Consider the following 27553-nt stretch of genomic DNA (forward strand, 5'->3'; position numbering starts at 1 on the left):
TCAGAGGTTAAATTCGTCGTTTGTTGATGTTGACATTGTTTGTGCTTGTTTTTGACATTGATTGTGCATCTATTGATTCTCAATGTTTACATCATAATCACTAAATACATAACAGTTTCCCGCCCCCACCACTCCCTTCATTTTCTACCAATTTATTCATAAAACTCATGGCTTCTGAGTTCGGATTGCATTATAAGAATACCATACCATTTTGGTTTTTCTGTTTTGTGTATTTTGATGTTTTGCAATCTCATATACAATTTTTTGGTTTTTTTGGTTTCATTTTAATTTGATATTTGTATGTGATATCAGGATATGAAATCTACCCAATATTTAGAGATTGGATATGAATTTACTGACGATACTAAGAAAATCCGGACCTGTATGGCACCAAACACTCTGTGGAATCACATTTTTTTGACTTTGTTAAATTAATAGCCTTAGATATTTGTCACTGGAATCACATTGTTTGAGAACTAAATGTGAGTTGCATATGAGTAAAATATTTGAGTGAACTGCACCAAAGGGCCCTAACTTTTCGACTTGTTTCACCGGAAACCCCTAACTTTAAAAAATCCCATCACAGGTATCTAACAAAATATATAATCACAAACCTTGTATTTTCGGACCATAACACCCTTTGGGTTTGAAAGGGCAAACTGGACCTTTTACGATGCCACCCCTGCATCTCACCTGCTGCATGTACTGTGGCTGACGCGAATGGTATTGGATGTGACAGAAACATCAAGTCGTTTGTCCTCTCTGTTCCATCAGAATGCAGACGGACGCCACCCACCCCCTCCCTAGACTCTATCAAACCTGCATTGATATTTTGACAATTGAAACAATTGATTTTTATTTCTCTTTCCTATTTCCCTTCAATTCTAAATTTCACTTCATCATCTAGCGACCTTTCAAAAATGTAGTACTACTAAAGATCGAATTGTGCTTTTTACAAGTAACGACTTGCAATAATAAAATGAAACAATCGCTCATCATCTAGCGCATTGTTCCATTATTGAATGAGTGAGTAAAATTGATTAATAATAATACAATCAAGCGAACCAAGAGTAATTCTTAAACTAAAAAATATAATGTGTATATTTTCAAAAAATAAATAAATAGATAAACATAAAGATCACATGTCTTCTTCTCAACAAAATAAATTAATAAAATAAAGTTTTAAGTTGACATTTAATTGTTTCGTGTGAGCAAGTAATTAAGGAAAAATAAATAAAATCACACGTTATATATAAAATTCGAATTTTGATTCTTCCGTGGATTATGTTTTTTATCACGTTATATAGAGTTTGTTAGAAAAAATTGGTTAAGAGATCATAGAAACTCTCAACTTTATAACCGAATGAAAAATTAATTCAAGAATTAAATAAAATAACTAAATGAAATTAAAACTAATTAACTATTCTAAATTATATAAGTTTTTAAATTAAATACTCTTCAGTAATTGAGGCTAGCTGGGGGCAATCGAAATGCAACCTCATTCTCGCCCTTCAGAATTTCGATATTAATTTAAAATTAGTTAGCTAAACTCACATTGATTTTGTGTAAAATAGAATGATAGTCTATAACGATAAAATGATTATTTATAAAATACATGAAAAAACAAAGAAATTGTGAAGTGGCTCTAGCCTGTCCAGTTATCCTTATCTTTTAATACAATATTTTATAAATAATTTGGACTACATTAATTTTAATAAGAATTAAACTATATCTGGATCTTTCGTTCAAATCATAATTCAATAATTCATAAACGTCTTACTAAACTGTTTCAACTTAATTTTTTAAAAAGTTTACAATATAAAAATGACATTTGAATTTCACCTCAAATTCAATTGCCTCATCACAGTTAATTTGGAGAAAATTCCATATCAATAAAATTTAAATATCGTATTTACAGATTTTAATATTAATCATCATGTACAGAAATACTAGAATTCGCTTCAAGTTAGAGTATTTACAAGATAATATCTCATTCTTATAAACATGATTCCATATGGAGACCATTTTGACAATATTAATGGCGTAAATTGCTACACGAATATATGCTTCCTCCATTCTGAATATTTCTCATGTCCAAATAACATAATAGATTGGGGTCGAGTTAGGTATGACGATGCTTGGGGTTCACAAGCCGACGAAGAAGAAAGGGATGAAAGGAATGAAATCCATACGAAGGGAGAGATAATATGCTAGTTTATAACAAAGATGAAAGAAATACTAAAGAAAATAGAAGAATGGAAAATTAGACTCTAGGATGTTTGACATGTCTTACACAGCAGAGTAGGTGTGCAGAATAGGTATACAGAATAATGGCAAAGAGACTACATTGCCCTTCAGCTCATTTGGGCATTTTCGTCCGGAGAATGGCAAAAAACACAAGGTTTGTGATTATATATTTTTTTAGATACATGTGATGGGATTTTTTAAAGTTAGGGGTCTCCGGTGCAACAAGCCGAAAAGTTAGGGCCCTCTGGTGCAGTTCACTCAAAATATTTAAAGTTGGATCCATATTGACAATGATTAGATATGCTTGAAAATGAAAGGATCTTCATCTTCATCTCACTGCACGACTTGATTCTTCATGATCAAAATCTATTATTATTAGTATCATTTAATCAAATTTGGTTGTTACTCGTCATTTGATATTGCAATTTCGTTAGTTTAGAAAATTCAGAGGTTAAATTCGTCGTTTGTTGATGTTGACATTGTTTGTGCTTGTTTTTGACATTGATTGTGCATCTATTGATTCTCAATGTTTACATCATAATCACTAAATACATAACAGTTTCCCGCCCCCACCACTCCCTTCATTTTCTACCAATTTATTCATAAAACTCATGGCTTCTGAGTTCGGATTGCATTATAAGAATACCATACCATTTTGGTTTTTCTGTTTTGTGTATTTTGATGTTTTGCAATCTCATATACAATTTTTTGGTTTTTTTGGTTTCATTTTAATTTGATATTTGTATGTGATATCAGGATATGAAATCTACCCAATCTTTAGAGATTGGATATGAATTTACTGACGATACTAAGAAAATCCGGACCTGTATGGCACCAAACACTCTTTGGGGATGAGAATCCATCTAAAGGTTTGTGGTGTGCACGGCCGCCACCACCTGTAGGTTATTGGGTTCGTCGCCCCACTACTATGAATTCAAAGCGAGATTTCCATATTGCACTCCCGTTGCGTAATGATGACAGAATATTCATCTACGGGGGCACTTCTGAACCAAAATGTTGGGTTGAGTTATATGACCCAAAGGAAGGCACGTTCGAGGGCGTGGACTTGGACTTGGACTTGTCTGCCAAGCACGGATCTCCCTATGTATCCTCTTGCTTTCAGTACACCGACAAAGAGGTTATGGTTATGGTATACTACCCAAAAGATGAAATGCATTCTCTCCTCTTGTACAATCTGGAACGCAAACACTGGTCTTGTGTTGCAGAAAACGTCCCTATACCAATATTTCAATCGTGTAGGAGGAACCTCGTCTATGTGGGGGGAGACATTCTATTTATTATCAACCACGCATGTCTTATGTATGTCTATGATCTGTCCTCCCAAAAGAAAGTGGGTGAAGTGGGGGTTGTTGGTCTGGATTATTGGGATGATGGGGATTATTGGGATGATGGGGGAGTGCTTGGAGCTTTCTATGCTAGCGACACTGATGTTAAATGTACTAGCTGGATCTTCTACCTATTCATGCCTGATGGTGGCCACTCTTTCTGTGATCTTCAATATGCCAAGGTCGAAGTCATCCAAGGCAAGGGCGGGGTTTATTCTGCTACAGTTCAGATGGAGGGTGTCCTGAAAGTCGGTTCCTTTCTTTCCATTTATATGTGAGTCCATGATTTGAATTGATTTCGGAATCTCTTACCTATAATCAGAGGTCCTTAAATTGTACTATTATCATACTGAAATGCTCCTTTTTTGTATGCAGCATTGCTGACCGTGAGATTGCAAAGAATGAAGTCAAGACTAAGGAGTGTAGCAATACTCTGGTCGGCAAAGGTGAGTGAACAATCCAGCTATTGGAAATGGAAAACACAGTTTGTGTTGTGTTGAATAGTTTGCCTTGTTGTTTAGCTAACTAGGTTAAAAACGCCTTATTCTAGATAATTTGGCCGTTGGTATTATATTGAAATGCTTGTTTTTTGTATGTAGCATTGCTGCCGAAAAAGCGAGCACGAGAGCCGCTGTTGAAAGAGAAAGGAAAAGAGAAGATTGATGACTGATGAGGAGTGAATGAAGGGGAAACTATAATTGCTTGTATTACGTTGAATGGCTTTATTATATGAATGAAAGCAACTATATTTTTCTTTTTATACCCTTTACTTTGCTAATTCATCCAATTCCATTTTCCTTACTATAGCATAAGCATATTGAAATTTCAGATTTTGTTTTTCCAATGCGTTAAACTTGATGTATGTATATAGCTGTTGACATTAATTGTGCATGTATTGACATTATTATGATTGATAAGGCTAATTTCATGCATCGGTTATATGTGAAAAGCACTATATTTTGCTGGGTCTAACACAGTTTCTAAGCTAGGTGTGTGACAGAATCGCTAGATCCAGGAGATGCTGGAGGGAACGGACTAGCGAAAGAATGAAGGAGAAATGAGCAGAATTTAAGGAAAAGAAGGCTAGAAGAAGGGAGTCAATAGCTGAGGGCAACAAAGTCTATCTATACCTCGCTGAACCCCACTTCAACGCCTGTAAATAGAGGAGCATGCAACACACAGAAAAATATACCACTTTTTCACTCTTAGCTCACACACAACACACACACTTGGGAAATGGGAGTTTTGGGGTAGTTTAGGTTTAAAGGGGTCAAATCTTCAGAGAAATTCCGTCGTAACACCGTCCACGTGAGGGAGAAAATACAATCTATTTACTTTCGGTTCTTTTGCACTCTATTTCGTTCGAACTTCACTTTTGGAAGTCGATTTGGTTGTTGATGTTACTGATTATCTATGCATTTCTTAGTTTTCGTTATATTTGTGTTATTTCGTGTTGATCCACGTTGATCCTGCTGTTAAGAGTTTTTATTTCGGCAAGTTGCATGTTGATCTCTGTTTTTGTCACTTTGGTGCTCGATCTGGGGAATTTGGCTGTAGATCTGCGGTGTTGTTGTTGATCGGAGGTTGTTGGTTGAATCTGAAGTTATGGAATGTTTTTTTTGGCTGGAGTTTGTGTCGGATGCTTGGATCCGGAGTGGATTTAGCATCCGAGGTTGGATTTGAACAGGGGAAGTCGAGTTATGCATGGATTTTGAGTTTTCTGTTTACTTTCTGTTTTGCTTCGTCTAGCATCCGTAGATCTGTTTAGTTCTTAATTGTTCTTCATTTAATAGTTAAAATCCAGTCTGCTCTGTTACCGATTACGCTCATATCTGTTTCTTCTGAGTTTTTATGCAAATTGGTTGAAGAAGATGATGTCGTTGTTAGTTAGTACCTTAGTTAGTTGTTTTTCCAGCTTTTCGTCCGTACTCTGCTTTTTCAGTTATGGTCCCCACCGTCAATTTATTTCCCAGATCTAGGTAATTTAGAATAGTCTCTCAGATCTAGTGATTGTTTCGGTTCTAGTTTACGTGCATGCTTTTGTTGTTTCGCCTAAATCTAGCTGTAGCGTAGCAGTTTAAAATCCCATGTTTAGTTTAATTTCCTCAACCCAAAAAATGCGTGGCAGCAGCCAACCCAAAAATAATTTCCAAATCCTTGAGCATGATTATTACGCATCCATCTCTGTATAATCGATCCCTACTTCCCTGTGCTAGGTTTTAGTAAAGTGGTTGAGGGTTTTTGAAGAAGTGCTTTGTGTGTCCGACGACCAGGATCTTCCAACGACCAGTGAGTTCCTAGACCGCGTGATCTAGCGAATTTGCTGGACCGAGGAAACCTGTTATTTCTTTATGTGCACACAGTGACCCACACTACGTATCTTCAATGATCTATTGTTGGTTATTAATAATCCAACAGCAAAACCATATAGAAAAATGAGCCAAGTTTCCTCTAAAACCAACCTTCATTCACGTACATGTACCTATATCATAACTAAGATTATACAAGAATATGGATTCATAAGAAAAAGATAAATTTGACCATATAAGATTATTTGGACCCAAAAAATGACTATTTCCCCTTGCATTGCTTGAACTAAAAGTTGGTAATCTGATGTTGATGCTAATAATGTAGGTTGATCTCAAACTAAAGATATGAAAATCTTCGTTCGTGAAGCTAAATCTTACTACGCGTTCGAGGTTATAGTAGGAATGGCTCAAACTCATCACACGATTCTTTCCTCAGCTTCTGTTACCAATACTGTGCAAAGAAACTGTCAAAGGAATGCTCTGTGTTGGCTGTGAATAATAGGAAGATTGTGTTTCAGTGCGAATCCAGTTAGACAGCGTCACATGTTAGTGTCAAAGGTAGTTTTTGTTGTTGCTCATGATTGTGTACTATAAAAATTTTATAAGACACCTTTTCTTATTGTACTGCCTTTGATCTTGACTTGAGCAGAACTCGAACATAATCGTAGGAATGGTTATACTTTCTACTCTGCAAAGATCATCAAAGTGCTAAACAAAGGTGGTGATCTGATTAGGCCAATGCTAACATGGGGAGAAGGTGGCCGTGGTAAACCAGACTCGGTTGAGAAGGAATGCTCGATTTGCACGCCAGATTATGTGACATGGCATAAGTCATGTAGGTAGGCAACTGAGGTGCCTTCAAAGGATAAATGTGAGAGGGAGGGGGATACTTTGATGGTGATTGTTCCATTGAAGAAGGTGGAGGTTGCATCCGGTTCGGTTTCATTGTTGCTAGGGGGAATGTCTGAAGTGAAGCCTGGTTGGCCACTTCTTTTCCATGCCATGGTTTGTAACACGACTTCTTTACAGATTCAGCAAGTGAGGCAGATCTCTGTGGTTCAGACGAGTAGATATGGTTTGTTTATCGAGAATTTGACTAGGAAAGACTATGACTCCTTAAATCATGACAAAGCTCATCAACTAGACGTAGAGGGTGGTACAAACTTTATTCTTTGAGCTGCTTTGGATCTAATAGAATTTCAGTTTGTCTCAAACTTCGAGCTGGTACACGAATAGCATCGGCTAAGGCGGTCTTCAACCACCTCACATGGAAGTACTTATTAGGTATAACCTTCAAAAACCTTGTTCTTAAAAACCAAAAATATATGACTACAAAGAATTCCCTCTCTCCCAAACAATTTGCAAGAACAGGAATACGAATCCTCACTGGTCGTGTAGGTAACGACCCAATGGGGCAATGGTGCAACGCGTCCACTATCTCACGTTGCACTATCTTGAACATGTGATCAGTGTACTTTGTCACAACATGTTTTTCTAATACCAACTGACTGGAGAACGGTGGTATAATAGTTGAATCCACATAATCTAACTTCGAGCTAGAATTTCTTTGTGCAGCCAATGCATGATCGAAATTCATGATGAACTCAACTAGATTGGAGTGAGGTCTCGTGAATATTTTATAGAAGCTATTCTCAGACTCAGAAACAGACGTCGTCCTAATAAGAGACCCTATGAGAAAGTCTCTAAAATAGGCGGGGACCCACATCTTTCTATTGTCGAACATGGTTACAAACCACTCGACATGAAGAAGCTCATGACGCTCCATTGTCCCCATCCATGAATCTTCGAACTCTTCCGGCTCTAGTACCTCAGACCACACATGCACTGATCTCTTTTTTCAACTCTTCATTTTCTATAGATCTCTTTGGAGTTTTGTCGGTAAGTAGCATAATGTACCACATGCACCATCTATGCTTTGTATCCACCAAAACATCAAGAATAGCAGCTCTCATACCTCGGTCTTGGTCAGTAACAATCATCCTAGGAGCTCCATGGATTCCACAAAATGCTTGAAGAGCCATGAATAAGATTTTGTGCTCTCATTGGATAAGAATGCAACTCCAAATGTGACTGGCTTTCCATGGTTGTCCTTGCCCGTGAAGGGAGAGAATATCATGCAATACCTGTTTCATAGGCATTGGGTTATTAATTAGCAATTGACAAGCATAAATAGTAGATTGCAATATCAGAATTATAATCTGCAATATAATAAACAATAGACTGCAATATTAGAGTCCTAGCAAAAGGAATGTATAATTTATATATAAATGAACAAGGCATTACCTATTGGTATTGTATGTGGAGTCGAAGGAGACAACGTCACCATACAGTTAATAACTCTGCTTAAATATGGCATCGCACGAGAAAAGCTAATCAACTCATTTGAACTCACAAGCTGATAGTGATATGTGAAATCACGACATGCCTTCTTTTTCCTCGCCATTTCATCTAACAACATTTGTGCATCAGAACCTTCGACATAAGTTTTCTGACCATGGACATAATTCCTAAGTTCTGCCACGGTGATTCCCACAGTGTCATAGCTGCCCAAGAACTCATTCAAGAATTTAAATGTCATGGTGGGTACAATATTGGCTTTCGTATAGTCCCATATGAATCGCCTGTGTACTTCACCCAAGCTACTGTTAATATGCATGTAACGTCTAAAAGGAAGTTCAATCATACTATGACTGTGAACTTCCACAAATTCTTGAACAACATACCCCACAAACCCAACCTCAGAGACATACTTGAGTGACATTCGCGCCCTACATTCACATCTTTTGGATGTGCGTCTACGCTTGGTTATGAAACCCTCTTGTGCATGCATCTGGTCCATTTCAATCCCTACCTTGAGTCCCTCCCTATTCCAAACAAGGTATTGCCATGTAACAAAATCTCTGGTAGATTTGATTCCACGTTTACGCACATCGAAACCAGTTTCCCGCTCATAACCTTCATAAAAGGCAATGCCCTCATCTAATGAATGGAATTTCTTACCAACATAAGGCCCTCAAATAATGAATGAAATTTCTTACCAACATAAGAGCATCTCCAATGCAAATAGGCCAGCCACTCTCTCTCCCTGCCACGTCAGCAGCACTAAAAATCCACCTGGCACATCAGATTTAGGCCAGCCATAGACCAGCCGCAATAAATATAATTCAAAAAATACTACATTTACGGAATTAAAATTACGATTAAATTACGGAATTAAATTTACAACACAGATACAGGAAAATTAATTCATTTCATTAAAAAAAAGTACAAAGATTAAAAAAAAATACATGATTTTTTTTTTAAAAAAAGGACTTCCACACACGAGCCCTGCCACTCTCTACTCCTCGTCGCCGTCGCTGCCGTCCTCGCCATCCTCGCTGTCGCCGCCGCCGTCCGCGCCGCCGCCACCCGGGATATCTGAGCCCACGTCGGAACCCCCCATCTGTGCCCTCGCGGCATCCAAATCAACCGCATGCTCTCGAGCATCAAGTGAAGAAACATCTTCTCCGTGGGGTCAGTAGCGGTCCTCCAATCTTGGAAGACCTTGTACATGTGCTCCCGCATTTTTTGACGCGAGAAGAAGGTGTACTCGTGTTGGGGGGGTGCCGAGATGACCTCCTGGGGCGATAGGGGGGATCCTCCCCTCGCTGCCCGTTGCGCCCGCTTTTGTCCAACCGGGCGAGGGCGACGAGCAAAGGATGGAGGGGCCGGAAACTCCTCAGCCTCCGGGGGGAGGTCGTGGGATCCGCCGTTGCTGCTGCTGTAGTCGCCGGAATAGTTCAGCCTCTGCTTCTTCGGCCACCCAGCGTCGCACCCCGTTCGGAACTTCTCGGAGTCCTTCAGCAACACATAGCATTCCCAGAAGTGGAAATCCTTGTACTTCCCCGCCAAGGGGAACTGACTCTCTGCTATCCTCCGGGCATCCTTCTCATTCTGCCCACTAGTGAGCTGACGGAGGGCGTTGGCGTACAACCTCGAAAAACGGCCGACCGCGGCCCTGATGCGCTCCCACCCCTTCCGGCACTCCTCCCCGCTGAAGTCCTTCCCGTGCGGGCAGTTCCTCCTGTAGGCAGCTCTAATCTTCGCCCACATGTTGACGACCCGCTGGTTGTTCGCAACCAGCGGATCGTCGCACACCGTCAACCACGCCTTGGCTACCCCGGCGTACTCATCCTCCGTCCACTTCCTCCGGGCGGGGTGTCATCAACAGCGGGTTGCGACGACTCGCCGACCGCGTTGGCCTTCCCCTTCGTCTTCTTCTTCTTCTTCGCCGCGGCCCGCCCCTCTGGAACGGGAGTGTCCGGATCCCCGAGATCGATCCCCATGTCATGCAATGACAAAAGGTCATCGCCAGTGAACTACGTCTCCACCTGGGTCGACGTGTGAGACGAAGCCGTCAAAAAATCCAGAGAGGGATGCATCCCGGGATGCATCCCTCCCCATCATCTAGTGCATCATCTGCTGCTGCACCGGGGGCATACCTCCCCACCCCTGTCCGCCGCTGGCCTGTCCGCCGCCCGGCATCCCCCCCGGTCCCACCCCCCCGTGCTCCGGCCATCATCCCCATCAGCTGATTCCAAGGGACGTTAAACCCTGGGCCCATCTGCCCGCCCATCTGGCCCCATCCAGATCCCACGGGTACCGTGGGAGTCTGAGATACACTCGTCGCTAGACTGGAATCGTCCTTGTGATCTATCGCTCGATGATGCTCTTGTACAGAAATTTAGAGAGAGAGAAAACTAGTTAAAACAAGTGGTGCAAATGAAAATGAAACTAAAATCGCGTTTATATAGGTTTTCAAAAAAAAAACGAAATAGGGCGCTGGCCGATCGGCACGCCACAATGGCGGCCAGCGCATCGGCTAGCCCACGCCGCTTTTTCCGCTGATTTCGGACTGGCCTGCTGCAATGGTTCGGCTAGCCGACCGGCTAGCGATGCGAATCGGCCAGCCGGCATTGGAGATGCTCTTATGCATCTCCAGCCAATGCTCTATTTTCTTGTTCGAGATGTATATATTTATCGATTTGCTGAATGCATGTATACTTTTTGGTTGCAAAAGTTCAAACTTTGCGTTCATCGACATTAATTTTTTTTACTAATTCCAGTTCGTGTTTGTTGGTAGCTGTTTCAGCGGCGGACCCTTCAATTCAGATATTCCCAATTCTAACAAAACCCCCCTTCTTTGTTAATTCCATCAACCTCTTCTTGTTTTCTTGTTTCTCAACCCTCTTATCTTTTTCCAATGCCTTGCTTATATAATTCAAAATTCGTAACTTTGTTGAGAGAAACTCGTGTCAAAGAATGGCTACCATTGCTGTTGCTTCATCTTCCTCTGGTTTGCTCTTTAACAAGAGCAAAGAAACATCACCAAGAAATGGGGCCTCATTGTTTCATTACAACGGCCTTAAAGCGGTTGAAGCTAAGCAGTTTGAGGCTAAAGGATCCATCTCCACTTCTGGTACATTTCAATGCCATCATTCCTAATTTTTGGTGTGTATAGAAGCAAGATGTCACAATTTCACTTTTGGCCTCATTTCAATGTGTTTGGTTGATTAAATAGATCAAAAGGGAAATTATTTACTTTGGAAATTGATCATTGTAAAAATTTCATGCTATAGTGTGTTGTCGTTTTTATTTCTAGTTTCTCATCTAAGTCACTTTGTTAGTAATTTTAACCTTAGTGGTGATATCCTTATTGTGTGAAGCACTTTGTATGAGTGTGCAGTGAGGAGCAAAACAATCAAGGCAATGGGTGGTCCAGCAGTTTCAGCTCCAAAGAGGGAAACAGATCCTAAAAAGAGGGTTGTGATAACAGGAATGGGGCTTGTTTCGGTTTTTGGCAGTGATATCGACATATTCTACGACAAGCTCCTTGATGGAGTAAGTGGCATCACTCCCATAGACAGATTTGATGCTTCAGAATACTCTGTGAGGTTTGCAGGGCAGATACGCGATTTCTCTTCCACGGGCTACATTGATGGCAAGAACGATCGCCGCCTGGATGACTGCTGGAGATACTGCTTGGTTGCTGGAAAAAGAGCCCTTGATGATGCTTCCCTTTCTAAACCAGTTCTTGACACTGTAAGCATTTTCAATGAATGATCTTACAACGGCCTATTTGAAGACCGGTTCCTGAGTATATTTGTTATGAGTTGCAGATGGACAAGACGCGTATAGGTGTGCTGGTGGGCTCGGGGATGGGAGGCATCACAGCTTTCAGCAGTGGCGTGGAGGCCTTGGTGCAGAAGGGATACAAGAAAATAACACCATTCTTCATTCCCTATTCGATCACGAACATGGGGTCTGCATTGTTGGCTATCGACACTGGCCTAATGGGGCCAAACTACTCAATCTCAACTGCTTGTGCAACGGCAAACTACTGTTTTTTCTCTGCAGCAAACCATATCAGAAGAGGTGATGCTGATATCATGGTGGCCGGGGGCACAGAGGCTGCGGTCACTCCTACTGGAGTGGGAGGTTTCATAGCCTGCAGAGCCTTGTCTCAGAGAAATGCTGACCCTCAGAAGGCCTCCAGGCCATGGGACAAGAACCGGGATGGTTTTGTCATTGGTGAAGGTGCCGGTGTGCTGGTTATGGAGAGCTTGGAGCACGCGTTGAAACGGGGGGCCAACATCATTGCTGAGTACTTGGGAGGTGCGGTCACCTGCGACGCTCATCACATGACCGATCCTCGTGCAGATGGGCTCGGAGTCTCGACCTGCATAGCCATGAGTTTGGAGGATGCAGGGGTGTCCCCTGAAGAGGTTGGCTTTTGATGAGGCCTAACTTTTTTCAACATTAGGTGCTTAAATTTTTTTTTTTTTTGTGATGCATTAATTAGGTAAACTATATCAATGCTCATGCAACATCAACACTTGCTGGAGATTTAGCTGAGGTTAATGCAATCAAGAAGGTGTTCAAAGATACATCAGAGATAAAGATGAATGGTACCAAGGTAAATAAAAATGCAGTCTTGATCAACATATATTGAATCAAGATTCCAACTTGCTAAGATTTTGCTATAACTTACGTGATTAGTCGATGACCGGGCATGGCCTTGGAGCTGCCGGTGGACTAGAAGCAATCGCGACGATTAAAGCAATCAACACTGGCTGGTTACATCCAACACTCAACCAAAATGTAAAGAACAATAAATACTTTTATTTGTTATGAAATACTACTACTAAAAGTTATTGCATTTCTTGATGCTTGATCATATGTGCAGGACTTGGAAGGTGATGTCACGATCGACACGGTCCCCAACGTGAAGAAACGACACCAAGTTAACGTTGGTATGCCATCTTATCTTTCTAGCTATTATGTCAATCAAGTGGTCCAGAACTGGACCATACTGAAATAATGTTATGTGACATGGTCAATAATTTGAATCTTTTGCAGCCATATCTAACTCATTTGGCTTCGGTGGGCACAACTCCGTGGTCGTGTTTGCTCCATACAACCCTTGATGAACGCGGTAGAAGTAGCACGCCTTGGTGCACATTCATTATCTATCAATGAATAAGATTGTAACACATGATGTACGCAGTTGGTTTTGGTTTCTTCACTGTTTTTTCAAGTGCAGTCAAATGTTGAAGGGGACAGGATGATACAAATTTTGTTCCTACTAAATCGAAACGTTGCTTTCGTGGTTGGATTTTGGGCATTAGAATGTGATCAAGAATGTTAGTTGAAGCACCCCTTTGTGTTTTCTTGTTCATAGTTTGCTGTATTTGAATTTTCCAAGTGGGAGAAAAAATGGTGAATGGAAAATGAAATGTAGGGATGTGACAAGATTGGGTGTTTTGAATATCATAGAATCCTGCTTTTGGCATATGTTTCAATTATGTTGGAGTGAAATTTAAATGGTGTTTAGCTTCATTGAGTTACCTTTTGACATATGCAACATGAGTTACCATTTAACTTGCTAATCATTGATTGTTTTCACCAATAAATTTTGATATAAAAAAAAGTCACAATTAGTGTCCAATAATTCCAAAATTTTAGTTTTCACCTTCAATATGTCTAAACTAAAATTAGTAGTATTAAAAAAAAAATACTAGCCCTATAGAAAAAATATAGTGTTGGCAGTAAATGACACGAGTTTTAATATGTACAAAATTGGTAAAGTAAGATTAAAAATAGAAAGAAAATGTAGTTGAAATATTATTAGTGAAAGATGAAACTCACTTTATTAAATAAAAAGTTTATCATAAATAGATAGAGACTTTTTTTATTAAATGATCTAATCCCTAAAATTTTGTATCGTCCACTATTAAGATTATTTTTAGCAGACGAATGTAGTAGTATATGAAATGGGCTGCCAAGTTTTTTTTTCAATATAACAATAAAATAATTTGCTTAATAGAACAAAAATCAATTTCCTTCTCAATAGGACCACCGTCCATAGTGGTGTCATATGATATATAAAGACAATAATAAAACAAAAAAATATACGTACACTATAATTCTTTGGAGCACTAGTTCTACCGATTTGATGTTGGTTTCTTAAAATAAGAAAAGCAAACCAAAAGCAAAATCTAGTAAGTGACATAATATAAGTTCCGAGGATAAAAGTCTATGATAGGTATCAATATTTATAAATGTGACATAAAACGTCATCTTATTCGTCATCATCACTTAGTACAAAAATAGTGAGGATCAATTATCAACAAACCAATTTATGCAACTTGCTTCGAAATTAGTGGTTATGTTCATGCTTATAATAGAAGGAACATTTTATTTAATCTCCAAAGTTAAGTACTCCACATTGTAGTTTTTAAATTTTCTTCTTGCTTTTTTTCCATAAAAGTTTCAGCCAACCTATTATCTATATGTTATACCCCACATATATTTTTCACTTTAATGTTCTTGAGAGAGTGAGGGTTATTAATGAATTATGCACTTAATAGTAATATCACATGGCTAACTAGAGAGTAACTCATTGGGTAGTAACTAGTAATGATTTCAAACTTAATTAATTTTATTCTATGCCGTTGTATGACTCTTTAGTTTTATTCAAGTAATTAACTTTGAATAAACCTCTAAATAAAGAGACATAACTGATAACTCAAACTAGATAGTCAAATATAGTTCTGATAAATCTAATGAGTCTTTTTCTTTCATTCTCTTGTAATTTTTTTTATGGGCGTCCAACTACTCTTAATCATTACACAATTATACAATTAACTATGTATAGCACTATATTCTTGTCAAAATTATTAGAGTGATTTTACCTTTTCTATTTATGTTTTCCTTTTCTTTTTATTTTTCAAAAATGATGTGACACAATTATCCACTCTTCGCCTCACCAAAAACTTACAAATATAAACAAAGTATAGGCCCACATATTTTATTATGAATTTCAACTCTAAAGCATGGGACCAATTTCCCATAATCATGCCCTTCAAATTGTTGCTTTATCACAAGCTATTTTAAAGAGTAAACTGCGCCTTTCACCACTTAACAATTATTTAGAAGCCTAGTGACTTCACGAGATTAAGTGTTTAACTTTATTTCCAATATCTTTGGTTGGATAGGTTATAAATGTTGTTCGCATTAATACTTAATATACTTTCTAAATTTAAATAGGGTATCAGCGTCTAATATGCTTAACTTTTCAAAAATTTATTTTTTCACATGAATTTTAAATGTGACATATAATATCACGGACTTATATAATTGTTGCATTTTTATCACTATCGACAAAATCCGACCACATTTCACTTACCATCACAACACGTCGGATATGATTATCAGTGAAAAAAGATACTCCCTCCGTCCCCGATTAAGAGTCACACTTTTCCATTTCGATCCATCCTCAATTAAGAGTCACACTTCATTTTTATCATAAATAGTAAGTAGGTCCCACATTCCACTAACTCAATTAACTCACATTTTATTATAAAACCAATATAAAAAAAGGGTCCCACATTCCACTAATTTTTTCAACCAACTTTTCTTTACATTTCTTAAAACTCTTTTTTTCCAACGTGTGACTCTTAATCGGGGACGGGGGGGGATAGTTATGTAATTACAAAGTCCTTAGATGCAGATATGATTATCTATCTCATTTTAATTTAGTCGGATTTTGTTCCTGGTGATAAAAATGCAACAACTATATAAGTTTTTGATATTATTAACGTTCGTGTAAAAAAATAAATTTTTGGAAAGTTTCGCGATATTAAGCACCAATACCCTATTTTAAACATATAAAAATATTCAATTATTAATTAATTTTTACTTAGATTAAAATTATTACTTTTCTAAATTTAAGTCCATTTTTAATTAGATCGAATTTTGATATTAGCCACACATGTCTCCTCCTCACTTGTGGCATTCACTGCATAGTGGTGGCGCATTTCTCCTCCGCCCTTACCCTTCTTCACATGCTGTCGACGTATAGAGGTGGTGCATACCGTGCATTCCTCCTCCCGTACTCTTGTCGACATTCGCCATCCCTACCTTCTCCCCCACTTTCCCATGGTCGTAGACCACATCATTCCCTTTTTCTATGGTCGGGTTGATTCGCGTACACATGTGCAATCCTCCTTAAAGAATACTCATTCCATCATTATGTTATCAATGATCTAACAATATGAATTAATAATTTCAGCTTTAATACATGATACACTATCCTTTTTTCTTTTCTACTCCGTATAACTTAGTTTTCAATCATTCTAGTATCAATTGATTAATTTACTAGCATGAGTTAATTACCGGAAAATGAGCATATATATGTAATATGTCCTATAATTGCTATAAAAAAAATGAAAGAATGCAACTCTTTGGGGGTTGAAGGGTCGGTTAATAAAGCATAATAATGGCCTTTTCAAGTACTTGTATAAATTTAATAGTGGGATCTATAAATAAATCAAACTTTTAACATAATTAGCATAATAAATCGAGGTGTTTGCCTAGTTAGACAGACAGGCAGTCACATAACCTCGATGTAATTGGTTTGTCGTGACTCTTTCTATTCCTTCTCCACTCTAAAGCTAATAAAAAGTTGATTTACTGCTCTTAATCTAGGACACTAATCCTCGTCATAAACAACCAATTATTCCTAATTAATAAAATACCCAAAATTAAAAGAAATATTGCTGACGTCCACCTAGTATAATAATCCATCAATTAGGCCAAGGATCACCCTTAAAAAGTCGTTAGTTTGTTTTCTGTTTAATTAGCCTCGCAAATTAAATTTTAAAGTAACTCTTTTAGCAATTTAGTCTTCTCAAATGTGTATTGCGGAAGGCTTCGGTGACCTCACGACAAAATCGTTTGAGGCATTGTGTATGCGAGTTGTCGAGTAGTCGTTGCACACTTAGCTAGTGCAGTGCAAAGACTCGAGACTCTTTCATAATCAATTCTGTTAGGTTATTGCAATAAATAGATGAATTGTGACGATGCTATATATGTGACGAGATAATATGATATGAGATGTTTATATTATAAAAGGATATGATTAAATATTGAAAAAATATGAAATGATCGACTCATATAATTTAAAAAGTACTATAAAATTGAAATATCCGCATAAATTTTAAAAAATTAAAAACAAGTCAACTGCCCGACACGCCGGTGGCTTGGCCCAACCCCCTTGCATCGCGGTCGCTCCATCCCTCAAGCTGCAAGTGTGGCCGTTGTAGATGCTCTTATCATAATTTTGTACTCCCTCTGTTCTTTGTTAATAGAGATATTTCTTTTCGGCACGAAGTTTAAGAATAATGTGTTAAATGATTGGTGAAAAAAGTAAGAGATAATAAAGTAAAAGAGAGAATTACTTTTTTTTCAAATATAGAAATGACTCAATTAACTTGAAACTTCTCAAAATAGAAAAATGATTCTATTAACACGGGATAGAGGGAGTACTCACGATGCTCTTTGTTAATGATTATTCATCCGCTCTTCTTGACTTCTTTTCTCAGTCAAAATTAAGAGAAGTCGTTAATCATTGTACAGTTGATGAACATTAAAGATGCTTCGCATTTTATATCCATTTGTGGAGACAAAGAGTTGCTTTTTAAGGGGGAATGCAATGGTGTTGTTCCAAGCAATTAATCATTCAATAGTAAAATGACATTTTTTTTTCATAAAATTCCATCCAGTTATCACCCCTATCATGTATAACTAAACTATTTTAATCAAATCAAATCAAATCAAATAGTTTGCGTATTAAATTGCAATTTCCCATTTAAATACATGGACGGACAATATTCACACGGAATTATTAAATTTGATTTTATTTAATTTTTTTGCAAGTGGAGTGGTAATTTTTTGTTGGCATTGACATGGTACAAGTTTGGTCACGATTGACAGGTGAGAAACACAAAAAGTTTGAATAATTATTATGTTGAATATATCATCAAAATGTTGTTGAATCCACTTTATCCCGGCATATGAAGAAGCTGTCACTTTGATCAATTAATTCAGACAAAACTTTCTCCTCCATATATATAATAAGTATTCATTTCATCTCCCTTTAATCACTGAATATAAATTCTTGAACATCATAACCTCAAAATAGTGAATCAACCTTGCTTGAATAGTAAAAATGCTATAGGGTCATTCTAGTGCAATTGCAATTACAAATTTACTACTAATATATTAGCATGAGAAAATAAATTAGAGCCATATAGCCTCACAAATCATGGCATATCTAACTAACAATGACACATGTGTAGAAATTCAACTAATCTGAAAATAATATTAATATATTAATAATAGGTAAACTGAGTCAAGAACTAGTGGGAGTGATGACAAGAGAAAAGTCAATTATAGGAAACATTAGTATATTCCCAAACAATTCCTCAAAAATTTGGAAATAAGATCCAATTTATATTATTCAACTCTCTTACAAGTGGCCATGTACTTGTCTAAATTGGGACATTTTATTTAATTACGAAAACCCTTTGTTCAGAATATTGGGTACAATTAATGGAGTAACATTTAAGCAAATAATCAAGGATAGATTTGTTTGAATTTATGGGAGCGCAATTCACAAGATTGCTATATATATGTAAACATTCCAAGTATTTAGTCAATCGTAATATATTTGAAAATAGATTCATTTTAAACTGACACGCTTCATGATTCATAAATTTCAAAAATATTATAACAAACTTAATCAAATATAATGGGACACACTTTAATTATTTACTATGCTGTTTACATAAATGTAGAAATTACAAGCATTTAAAGGAAGTATAGAACCGTGCATACAACTTTTTTTCCTTCTAAAATAACGATCGATCGACATAAAACACATATCTTCTCCATAAATGATCAGTTATTTGTTTTATGTTTATCATATTGTAAAAAAGAATAATACATATGTAATTATGTTACAAATACAGTAGATCTTCGAGGTGAACATCATTTGTAAGTAACATTTGTCTTTAGTCTAAATTAACATGATTATATTTTATTTGATTTTAATTTTCTAAAAATTGATATTATTAATTTTACATAAAAATAAATCACCATTTATATATGCGCCCACTATTAATTTGGAGTACATATTAATTAACAAAGTGGATTAGTAAATTAGTTCACTACTCGTGGGTACATGATACTTCTACTTTATGACAAAATACTTATAAATTTCTCAAGATGCAACCAGAATATGATGTTATTTATATAATTTTATGTTTTGGGTGCTTGAAGATAATTTAAATTAATTTTAACAGCACTAAGATTAGACAGTATTGTTCCTCTACCCATTTTAAACGCAACTTGATGAATAGATTTATTTTCGAGGACTAATTATATAAATCAAGATTAATTCCAATTGTAAGTTTGTAATAATATAGATTTGAGAAATGAAATGCTTAAATTTTTGTTTATACTAATGATAATTGTGAAACACGAGACAAAATATAGTAATGTTGCCATTGGAGAGGACACAAGTACTAAAATGAGATAAGTATTGTTAAATCTGACGTGTCACCAAATTTAGCGCCAAGTCCGACTCTGGTTAAGGGTTTAACCATGGTTAGTTACGCAACCACCCACATGCACACGCACTCTGCGTGTGCAGTGAAAAAGGAGACAATCAAACCCACAATTAATTTACAAAACCCAGCACTCTAGAGAGAGAAACCACCGTATATTAAGCTGCTTCTTCGGATTCCTTGTTTAAACTATTGCAGCTTGCTCTACAAAAGCGGATACTGTTTCGCTGTGATTACGTTGATTGTTTGGATGGCGGTTTGAAGGCTGAAGCGCTGCAGCTGGCTGCATTGTGTATTTGATTGGGGGTTTCTAGGTTATTTTTAGTTGGAGAGAGGAGAGGTGCGTGTATTGGTTGAGTTATGGCGAATTGGAGCTCGGTTTCTCAGCGGCAGCAGCATGTTTCTTCAGGTGAAGCCGACTTTTTATGATGATTTTTCGTTTCTTCTGAACTGATTTGTTTTTACTTGCTATTTTGTGAGTTTAATTTAGGAATTTTGTTGTTTTGTGAATTTTCAGGGGTTTCTGTGAAGGATTCGTTGTATGAGGAGCTATGGAGAGGTTGTGCGGGGCCTTTGGTGGATGTTCCCAAAGCTGGAGAAAGAGTTTACTATTTCCCACAAGGTCACATGGAGCAGGTCTGTTGTGCTTGAAAATGCAATTGTTTAATTTTGTTTTGTTTTTCTTCTTGAATGTTTAGATCTTTGTGTATTATCCGTTATTGAATTTAATTTTTGCCATATCTCGGATTTTGGTTGGATTTTATCTGATATCTGAAAGTCATACTTTACTTTGGGATGTGTTAGTTGGAGGCATCTACGAATCAGGAATTGAATCAGAGGATACCGATGTTCAATTTGCCTCCGAAGATCCTTTGCAAAGTTTTCAACGTTCAGCTACTGGTAATTGCCTCTCTGTAGCTTGTTTCTTTCGACGTAGATCCGTTGCTTAGGGTGTTTGTGTGTTTCTTGTTTTTGTTATGCATAAGCGATAGCTTAGCATGGCTTCCAATTATTATCAATTTACTTTGAATTGGCAACTAAAGGAATTGCAATTGTTGATTCAATTATTGAGTGGTGAGTGATTCACAGCTTTTTTGTATGACTATGTAGGCTGAAAAGGATACGGATGAAGTTTATGCACAAATTACTTTGATGCCAGAATCAGATGTAAGAACTAATTTTCGCTTGCTCCTTGATTCTATGAAAAAATTGCCATCTTGTTTGTTTATTCATTGGCCTAGCTCAAAAATCAAGCTGGCATCTTTTTGGTTTGCAACTTAAACATGTAACCGGGTAAATCTGTTTGTAGCAAAGCGAGCCAAGAAGTCCGGATAGTCCTATTGATGAGACTCCTAGACCTGCAGTTCATTCGTTCTGCAAAGTTTTGACTGCTTCTGATACCAGCACACATGGTGGATTTTCTGTCCTTCGTAAACACGCAAATGAGTGTCTTCCCCCATTGGTAACTATTTATCTGCTTCCTTTAGCTGTATACGTTTGTATTCAGTGCTAATTTTCTATATTTGCTGACAATTATTGTTCTCCTATCAGGATATGAGCCAACAGATTCCGACACAGGAATTGATTGCTAAGGATCTACATGGAAATGAATGGCAATTCAAGCATATATTTAGAGGTGAGATACCGTGTTTGTTTTCTAGTAATAGTTTACTTTCGGTGTCACTGATGTTGTATTGTTGTCTGGAGACTTTATAAAGAAATTTATTCACCTGGGCCTTGTAGCAGGCAAGGAAATAGTAGCTCTTCAGGCATGATACTAATAGATAGTAATTTATAGTGGGAAATTGAAATATATATATTTGGCTTTGAATGAACAGGTCAACCTAGGAGGCATTTGCTAACTACAGGATGGAGTACGTTTGTCACTTCTAAGCGTATAGTTGCTGGTGACTCTTTTGTATTTCTAAGGTACTTATAGATGTTATATCTTATTAGGTAAACAACATTTCATTATGAGGATTTCTGTTTTCTGAGTTGAGTTCATATATATTACCTTTGTTGCTCTAGGGGAGAGAATGGGGATTTGCGTGTTGGGGTCAGGCGCCATGCTCGTCAACAGATTTCTATACCCTCTTCAGTGATATCAAGTCAGAGCATGCACCTGGGAGTGCTTGCAACAGCATCTCATGCTGTCATGACTCAGACCATCTTTGTTGTTTATTACAAGCCAAGGTCTGAAACAATCTCCCTTGAATTGCAACCTTGCATTTTATAATCTGTACTTATCTTAACTGTTTTTTTTTTGCTTCTATACATTTTAGGACTAGTCAGTTCATAGTTGGCCTGAACAAATATCTAGAATCCATTAATCATGACTTTGGAGTCGGCATGAGATTCAAGATGCGTTTTGAGGGAGATGATTCTCCTGAGAGAAGGTTGGTCAAACACTTGTAGACATTGACTGCATAGTTGGTACAGTGGTACATTATTTGAGTTGTTAAAAGTTCTTAATTCTATTTGTCCTGTCAGGTTCTCAGGTACGATTGTTGGGGTTGAAGATATCTCGCCTCACTGGAATGATTCGAAATGGAGAACATTGAAGGTTAGTACACATTCTGCTATTCCAGAATCTGTTGTTTATTGCTCAAGACTTAAAACTGTACATGTATTTTTTTTATTTCCCAGGTTCAATGGGATGAACCGGCATCCATCTCAAGACCAGAAAGGGTTTCTCCATGGGAGATAGATCCATTTGTTGCATCAATTCCACCAACTCTAGTTCAGCCACCTACCATGAAGAATAAACGGCTTCGACCACATATTGAAATTGCTGTTCCTGGTTGGCTTGCTTTCCACTAAATTTTGATATTCTGTTTGCTTCTATACCTGTTCACTATTGTCTTACTTTATTTTATTTGTTACTGTAATGTTGTAGAAACTATAACTTCAATTGCATCACCTACATGGAACCTTTGTCATGATGCCCATCAAATAAATCACAGTTTTGAAGGACAAAGAAGCAGCTATATCAGTAATTCACATACTAAACAAACAGATGCTAGCACCACACCTATGAAACACAGCAATGATGGTGCATCAACCACTCGTATGGATGGAGGGTGGCAACCTCCCCTTCATGTGCATGCTGAAGAAACTGAAGAGAGTAAAAGTGCTTCGGCTTGGTCGGTTATTTCAAACCATTCAGCTCCAAACTCAGGAAGTCAGTTTAATACCCTTGCTACTGCATGTACTGATGTAAGGAAACCAGATGCTCAGCAATCTTGCAGGTTGTTTGGGTTCAATTTGAAAAGTCCATCAATAGCTCCTTCAAGATTAGCTGATATACCAAACGATAGTAGTGAAGTGCACATCCCGAGTGCTCTATCCTCAGCTGATTCAGAACAGAAATCTAGTGTTTCAAAGGAGTTTAAAGATTTAAGGCAAGATCAGTTGCAAGTACCAACAAAGGAGATCCAGAGCAGACAGAGCAACTCCTCCAGAAGCCGCACCAAGGTATACGAAAGATTATTATAAACTGGATATTAATCTTCTTTCTTAGGATTTATATGTTACTTGCCTTGAAAGATTAATTTTATTCTCCATCTGTGGCATAAAAATCCTTCGAGTAGGTACAAATGCAAGGGGTGGCGGTTGGTCGAGCAGTGGATTTGACAACTTTGAAGGGATATGAGAATCTTATTACAGAGTTGGAAGAAATGTTTGAGATTAAGGGGGAGCTGCAGTCACGAAATAAATGGGAAATTGTGTTTACGGATGATGAAGGGGACATGATGCTTGTGGGCGATGATCCATGGCCGTAAGTTTTCATGCCGCTTGTTATATACAACTTGTTTCGTAAACCTCCTTAGTTCGTATGTTTGATAATATCATAATCTTTCTGCAGAGAATTCTGCAACATGGTTAGGAGAATTTTCATCTGTTCTAGCCAGGATGTCAAGAAAATGAAAGGAGACAAGCTCCCTGTATCCACAACAGAAACTGAAACAACTGGTTTCGTCTTTGAAAATATTGGAGATTAAGATCAACTCCCCTACCACTTCTTTTGACATGGCTGCATTTGAAGTTCTTCTATCGTAGAATCTCAATGTGGACAGCTCAGGTAACGGAGTAATTGTTTGGTTGCTGGAACGAACGGGTTGGTTTGTTGTTTGCAGCAACCGGGGGATGGCAGAATCCAGCTAAAATTGATGTAGCGAATATTTCGACTCATTTGAGGTATGACGAGACTGAGTGACAACTAATCAATGGAGTAGAAGTAGAATCTGTGAATAGTAGTGTGTGTTTGTGGTGAATTTGGATGAGGAGAAGCCATTCTCAACCTACTCTGTAAATACTAGTAGTAGTATTTGTGATTGGCATCTTTAAAAATTGAAGCTTCTTTTTTCTCTGTTTAGTGTCAAACTCGGACTAATTAATGCTTCTTTATTCAGTGTGTTGTCAAAGCTCAAAACTTAGCTGAATTGATAAAATCCCCAAAATATAACAGGAGAATTAATGGCACTAGAACATTATAGGTGACCAAGTGGGTTGAATTTTCAACGATTATGTATGATTTTGGCCTTCCTCTCATGAAATTACATGTATATATAATATTAAATGAAGCTTGTACCAAGTGGGGTTTGCTATTTTTGCAAAATGTCAAATAAGTACTGTAGTCTAGTATATATCCATAGCTGTCGATGATATTAATTGCAAGAATTGATCTCTACTGGAATGGAAAATGGCAAGTGATGAGAGGACCACAGCCACATCAAATAAGGTTGTACTACTATTTTCTTCAAGATTATGATTACTTTTTCTATTTTACTAAAAAATTTAAATTTGGAATCGGATTATTTATTAAGACAGTTTATGCTGGACAACAAACTATTTTTTTGGTAGATTAATCTCTATTTTCTAAAATATGAGAGAGAGAAATCAAGAGGAGAAATGTCTGTAAGTATTTGAAATGGTAATTTGTTTACCATAATATTGGCACTAAGATATTGAACTTAGGAATGTAATGTCGATTTGTCTAATTGATGACCTCGAAATTGAACCACCAAATTTGAGGTCCCTACAATCGAGTCACAATATATTTTGCCTACATCCTACGTTTGTCGAACAAACATATTGAAATAGGGTTTAGAATATTTCAACATCCACCACAGAATTAATGCTGAAATTTCAAACTTGAGTTACGTATGACAAACCTTTGACACAAATTCTATGTAGTGTAGTCGCTAATTGACGGAGTTAATGGCCTGGTTGTAGTCACAACAAATGATACACATTGAAGAAAACAGCAAGAAAGTGATGTAAATGCATAACTGAAATTATGTCTTCAATATTGAAAGACACATTTAGAGAACACTTGTTGAGTAATCTTTTATTACCAAGTGCTAAGAGCATCTGCATTGGTGCAAAAATTGTCCGGACGATCCCTCGTTCGCGCTCGTCCGACCACTGCAAGCCGACAGACAAGCACGAGGGTGATCGCTACGCCCGAGCTTTCGGGCACGGACAACGCGTCACTCGACTCTCATCCGGCGCCTCGTCCGCCCACTACAGTGCCACACACGAGCGTGGACAAGGACAATCGACACGTTTAATTAATTTTTAATTATAAAAAAGTCGTTTTATATAAAAAATTGTTTTTAAATTAAAATCATAGAGTTCGTGGGTTCAAACCCCAAACTCATCATTTTGTTTTTAATTTTTTATTTTTATTATACTTTTCTCATTTTATTCATTTTTTTTATACTTTTTCCCTATAATCAGGTTTATATTTTTATGATAATATAAATTTAATTTAAGTAATGTAGGGTTTTTTTTCAATTAATGTAATTTTTTTTTAATAAAATTTGTTGTGTTTTGTATATTAATTTTGCTATTTATTAATTAAAAATAAAATTAAAATTAAATATAAAGTTCGGTCACTGGTCTGCACCACTGCAGGAGACTAGGCAAAAATGCTGATGTGGCATATTATAGTCCGCACTATTGTGAATGCTAACGTCCATACTATAATACGTATCATTGTGGATGTTGTAAGTAATACGTATCATTGTAGATGTTGTAAGTAAATCTCGAAGATGAATCCACCACTATTGATAATAAAGTACTATATGCAGATAGGATGCAAGAATATTTTCGACGGTTTAATCAGAAAAGATAACAGTACTCGTAAATCTCAAATGAAATTCCATCACATATCTAATATACTTTGACTAGTTCTTCTTGTATGAATCAACCATATTGACAAGGTATAGATTTTTAACATGTGGAATATGCTGTGTACTACAATAATTGAGTTTTCCTTTCAGCCAATGAAACAGGTTCCGGATACGACGTCGTAGCATTTCACACTTTCCGAGGTATTTATGGTAGTAGTCTCCAACTCTCAAGACTCGAGATAAGTTGGAATTCCATCTTTGGAGATTCATGAATAATTACAAACTCATATTTAAATATTCTTGCAATGATTATATTTTTTCTACACTATTAATGTTCTTTTACAAACTTACTCTGATCATGAAATGAGGTTTCATATTTTTATTTAATTTGCAGTTATGGGATGGGAGATTAATGAAATTTTAGTTAGCGGAGGGGCAGTGGCGAAGCCAGAAATTTCATCATGGGGGTCCAAAATTAAATTTTTAAAAAATCATATAAATTAAATTATAAGGTTCAAAATGTAAAAATTAAATGCAATCACATCATAACATTTGTCTTCTATTCTTCATCTTTTGAAATCGCTGCATAATAGTTGCATTGGTAATTTTAACAAACACATCCTTTTCCATATAAGGAACTAAGCAATCATTCAACTGATAAAGAATCACGGAAGAAAGTTTCTTGAAATAACGATCCATATATCTACAAAAATATTCAACACTGATTAAGTTTGCAAAATATAAATCATACACAAAAAAAGGATAAAGTTCATCTTACGCTTCACAACTAAAAGAATAAAGAGTAAACAAAATATACAATATGATCAAATCTAAAATGTTGCTGTCACAAATCAAATAGTGTAAAACTATTAATACATACACATCAAATTAAGAATATGGGTAAAGAATTCCAACACAAAATCGCCGTAGCCATTGAATTACATAAGATATCTTCTTTCTCCCTATTTGAATTTTATGTGTACCAATTTAGAGCTTGAATATGATTATTTAGGTCTCAATTTACATAACTATTGCAGCCAAACAAAAAAACAACCTATGTAGAAAAATCAATTGAATTATATTTGAGTTTTAAAATATACCTAATTTTATATAACCAGATTTCAGATTACACTGCAGAAGGAGTAGAACGGCGGCAGAAGGAGAAAACTAATTAAGAGGAAACGATTTATGGAGTACTTCCTCCGTCCGCCATTAGAAGTCCCATTTATGGGCGGCACGGATTTTAAGAAATGTTAAGAAAAGTGGGTGGAAAAAAGTTTAGTGGAATAAGGATCTCACTTGTATATATTGTTTTAAATGAAATGTGAGTGAAATGAGTTAGTGGAAGGGGAGACCCTATTACCATTTATGGTAAAAATGAACCGGGACTCCTATTCGTGGACGGACTAAAATAGAAAAATGAGACTCCTATTTGTGAACGGACTAAAATAGAAAATGAGACTCCTATTCATGGACGGAGGAAGTATAATTTTGCTGAAATCTATCTTTAGTATTATATATACATTATAAATTACGATTAATGT

The 27553-nt window shown here is 37.0% G+C and overlaps 3 protein-coding genes across 3 annotated transcripts; 2 read left to right on the forward strand and 1 right to left on the reverse strand.

The window, feature by feature from the left end:
- Window positions 1–7898: 7898 nt before the first annotated feature.
- Window positions 7899–8762, reverse strand: LOC148930904 (protein FAR1-RELATED SEQUENCE 5-like). The gene is made up of 2 exons (XM_089066648.1): window positions 8197–8762; window positions 7899–8046 (listed from the first exon to the last, which is right to left on the reverse strand). Exons 1-2 carry the CDS (start codon window positions 8760–8762, stop codon window positions 7899–7901), a joined length of 714 nt encoding a protein of 237 aa, XP_088922774.1.
- Window positions 8763–10910: 2148 nt separating this feature from the next.
- Window positions 10911–13763, forward strand: LOC125212354 (3-oxoacyl-[acyl-carrier-protein] synthase I, chloroplastic-like). The gene is made up of 7 exons (XM_048112495.2): window positions 10911–11381; window positions 11649–12004; window positions 12082–12687; window positions 12765–12878; window positions 12962–13063; window positions 13149–13215; window positions 13322–13763. The coding sequence occupies exons 1-7, from the start codon at window positions 11225–11227 to the stop codon at window positions 13387–13389; spliced, it is 1470 nt and encodes a 489-aa protein (XP_047968452.1). The 5' UTR covers window positions 10911–11224; the 3' UTR covers window positions 13390–13763.
- Window positions 13764–19983: 6220 nt separating this feature from the next.
- LOC125213682 (auxin response factor 9-like) lies at window positions 19984–24283 on the forward strand. The gene is made up of 14 exons (XM_048114352.2): window positions 19984–20281; window positions 20390–20508; window positions 20677–20772; window positions 20983–21039; window positions 21182–21334; window positions 21424–21508; window positions 21711–21801; window positions 21901–22065; window positions 22155–22268; window positions 22363–22435; window positions 22519–22672; window positions 22769–23346; window positions 23463–23650; window positions 23738–24283. Exons 1-14 carry the CDS (start codon window positions 20233–20235, stop codon window positions 23871–23873), a joined length of 2058 nt encoding a protein of 685 aa, XP_047970309.2. The 5' UTR covers window positions 19984–20232; the 3' UTR covers window positions 23874–24283.
- The last annotated feature ends 3270 nt before the right edge of the window (window positions 24284–27553 follow it).

Source organism: Salvia hispanica, chromosome 3, assembly GCF_029641045.1.
Source record: "Salvia hispanica isolate PSC_SH4W2 chromosome 3, Shi_PSC_v1, whole genome shotgun sequence".
Lineage (NCBI taxonomy): Eukaryota > Viridiplantae > Streptophyta > Magnoliopsida > Lamiales > Lamiaceae > Salvia > Salvia hispanica.

What these genes read in the sequence shown, in the direction of transcription:
- LOC148930904 (XM_089066648.1), bottom strand. Translation starts at nt 8,762, where the DNA reads ATGGACCAGATGCATGCACAAGAGGGTTTCATAACCAAGCGTAGACGC. An exon ending in ATACCAATAGGTAATGCCTT is followed by an intron (nt 8,047 to 8,196) that starts GTTCATTTATAT and finishes CCTATGAAACAG; the next exon opens with GTATTGCATGATATTCTCTC.
- LOC125212354 (XM_048112495.2), top strand. Translation starts at nt 11,225, where the DNA reads ATGGCTACCATTGCTGTTGCTTCATCTTCCTCTGGTTTGCTCTTTAAC. An exon ending in CTAAACCAGTTCTTGACACT is followed by an intron (nt 12,005 to 12,081) that starts GTAAGCATTTTC and finishes TATGAGTTGCAG; the next exon opens with ATGGACAAGACGCGTATAGG. An exon ending in TAAAGATGAATGGTACCAAG is followed by an intron (nt 12,879 to 12,961) that starts GTAAATAAAAAT and finishes TTACGTGATTAG; the next exon opens with TCGATGACCGGGCATGGCCT.
- LOC125213682 (XM_048114352.2), top strand. Translation starts at nt 20,233, where the DNA reads ATGGCGAATTGGAGCTCGGTTTCTCAGCGGCAGCAGCATGTTTCTTCA. An exon ending in CGAAATGGAGAACATTGAAG is followed by an intron (nt 22,436 to 22,518) that starts GTTAGTACACAT and finishes TTTATTTCCCAG; the next exon opens with GTTCAATGGGATGAACCGGC. An exon ending in GTGGGCGATGATCCATGGCC is followed by an intron (nt 23,651 to 23,737) that starts GTAAGTTTTCAT and finishes ATCTTTCTGCAG; the next exon opens with AGAATTCTGCAACATGGTTA.